We start from the raw sequence: 2,500 nt of genomic DNA on the forward strand, positions 1-2,500 counted from the left end.
TTGTTTGTCTTTTCTTCTTCTCTCTCTCTCTGTCTCTCTCTCTCTACCTCTCTCTGTCTCTCTCTCTCTATCTCTCTCTCTCTGTCTCTCTCTCTCTACCTCTCTCTCTCTCTGTCTCTCTCTCTCTCTCTGTCTGTCAATAAAGGAACCTTAAAAGTCAAAGTCTCTCTCTCTCTCTCTCTCTCTCTCTCTGTCTCTATCTGTCTCTCGCTGCCAAATATGGTGCATGGTCCCCTTCTCCCTCTTCTTTCTTAGGGTATCCATTCCAAAGCATGAACGAATGAACGAATGAATGAATGAATGAATGAATGAATGGTGTAATAGGCATATGAATGAATGAATGGTGTAATAGGCATATGAATGAATGAATGGTGTAATAGGCATATGAATGAATGAATGGTGTAATAGGCATATGAACGAATGAATGGTGTAATAGGCATATGAACGAATGAAAATGTCTTTTTCCACCCCCTTCTCTCTTCCTCCAGCCGGCCCCCCCTCCGCTGGCCACGGTGGCCCCCCGCACTATGCCCCTGCAGCCAGCTGGACCCACCCAGCTCTGTCCCGCCCGGCCAGACGCCTTCCAGCAGGCCCTCATTGTCTGCCCACCAGGCTTCCAGGGTGAGGGGGGGGGGCATGTGAAATGAGCTCATACACTGAGGGGGGGAGGGGGTGTTGGCATGTGAAATGAGCTCATACATGAATAAATGACTGAGTGGACGGATGAACTGAGGACACATTGACTTAGTCTCATAATCTGAAGGTCGTGAGTTCGTTCCTCACACGGGGCACGTTGCTTTTGTGGCGCTGTGGCGCAACAGGCTACAGCACTCATACCATATACGGGTCCAAGTGCCCACGGGAACCCAGGTTCGAATCCGACCTGCGGTCATATTCCGTTCCCACCCCATTGGGCAGCTGTGGCCTACTGGTTAGCACTTCGGACCTGTAACTGGAGGGTTGCCGGTTCGAGCCCCGACCAGTAGGCACGGCTGAAGTGCCCTTGAGCAAGGCACCTAACCCCTCACTGCTCCCCGAGCACCGCTGTTGATGCAGGCAGCTCGCTGCACTGGGATTAGTGTGTGCTTCACCTCACTGTGTGTACACTGTGTGCTGAGTGTGTTTCACTAATTCACGGATTGGGATAAATGCAGAGACCAAATTTCCCTCACGGGATCAAAAGAGTATATATACTTATACTTATATACTATACTTTCTTTCCTTATACTGTTTGTGTTATTGTGTTTTATTGTGTTATTGTGTTTTTATTGTTGTGTTTTATGTGTGTGTGTGTGTGTGTGTGTGTGTGTGTGTGTGTGTGTGTGTGTGTGTGTGTGTGTGTGTGTGCGCGTGTGCGTGTGTGTGTGTGTGTGTGTGTGTGTGTGTGTGTCTGTGTGTGTGTGTGTGTGTCTGTGTGTACTCCACAGGCTTGCAAGCCTCTCCTTCCAAACACGCAGGCTACTCAGTGAGAATGGAGAATGCTGTTCCCATTGTAACGCAAGCACCGGGAGCACAGTCCCTGCAGATTCAACCTGGCCTGCTCACACAGGTAACACACACACACACACACACACACACACACACACACACACACACACACACACACACACTCTCTCTCTCCCTCTCTCTCTCTCTCTCTCTCTCTCTCACTAACACACACACACACACTAACACACATATACACATACAAATATACAGCCCTGCTTTTGGTTCTATTCAGGAACAGTTAGTATGACCTACTTTGTTCTCCATTTTTCCATAAAAAAAAAATCTTTGAGGAATAAACACGAGGAGTTTGATTGTTTGTTTGCATATTGTATGTATGCACTGAGAACTCCATACACAATACTGCTATCAACAGGAAGTTTCAGGAGCATTTATTTATTGGCGATATTGGAGCCTGGAACGCGTCTGGCTCCGATCATGGCCAGTTCTGTCACGTATTTAGCTTCTGTCTGATGGAACCCAGGCTATTCCTGTGTTAGACAGGAAATCTTCGGAAAATATTATTGTACATATTATTTATAGAAAGCCTGGAATCTGTTTAGCTGTGTTTAGCTTACAGAGAGTGAGAGAGAGAGGGGGGGGGGGGGAGAGTGAGAGAGAGAGGGGGGGGGGGGAGTGAGAGAGAGAGAGAGAGGGGGGGGGGGGGAGAGTGAGAGGTCATTAATTGGGCTCTGCATGACCCCTGAGTGACCTTTGGGTGCTGAACTTTAACCCTGAATTGTCCTTTTGTAGAATAGAGATGCAAATGTTCCTAATGCACTTACCGTGTAATGTTGACATGTTGTCGATCTGTTTATGGAACATTGCACAGTCTCTCTGTGGCTGCAGTGTTGACCGCTGTACAGGTTTATGACCCATTTAGTGTTAATGCAGTAGGAGCTCTAGCACTGGTGCTAGTAGCCAAGGCCAATGTTGACCCAGAGTATTTTTATTATTAAATGATTGTTCCTGTACGTTTCAGATGTGGAGCTCTCTTTGTGCACTTTCTCATGGA

General features: G+C 47.5%; 1 protein-coding gene across 3 annotated transcripts in view; it reads left to right on the top strand.

Moving 5' to 3' along the window:
* Window positions 1–2,500, top strand: part of hipk2 (homeodomain interacting protein kinase 2) — an 80,329-nt gene that overhangs the window by 57,689 nt on the left and 20,140 nt on the right. For all 3 annotated transcript variants that reach the window (XR_006035199.1, XM_042110912.1, XM_042110913.1), the window contains exons 8-9: window positions 489–621; window positions 1,428–1,549. Coding sequence is in view for 2 of the 3 variants with exons in the window: in XM_042110912.1 (XP_041966846.1) it covers window positions 489–621; window positions 1,428–1,549 (255 nt within the window). In the remaining variant the exon portion in view is untranslated. The remainder of the gene's footprint in view (window positions 1–488; window positions 622–1,427; window positions 1,550–2,500) is intronic.

Source organism: Alosa sapidissima, chromosome 11 (assembly GCF_018492685.1).
Source record: "Alosa sapidissima isolate fAloSap1 chromosome 11, fAloSap1.pri, whole genome shotgun sequence".
NCBI classification, from domain to species: Eukaryota; Metazoa; Chordata; class Actinopteri; order Clupeiformes; family Clupeidae; genus Alosa; species Alosa sapidissima.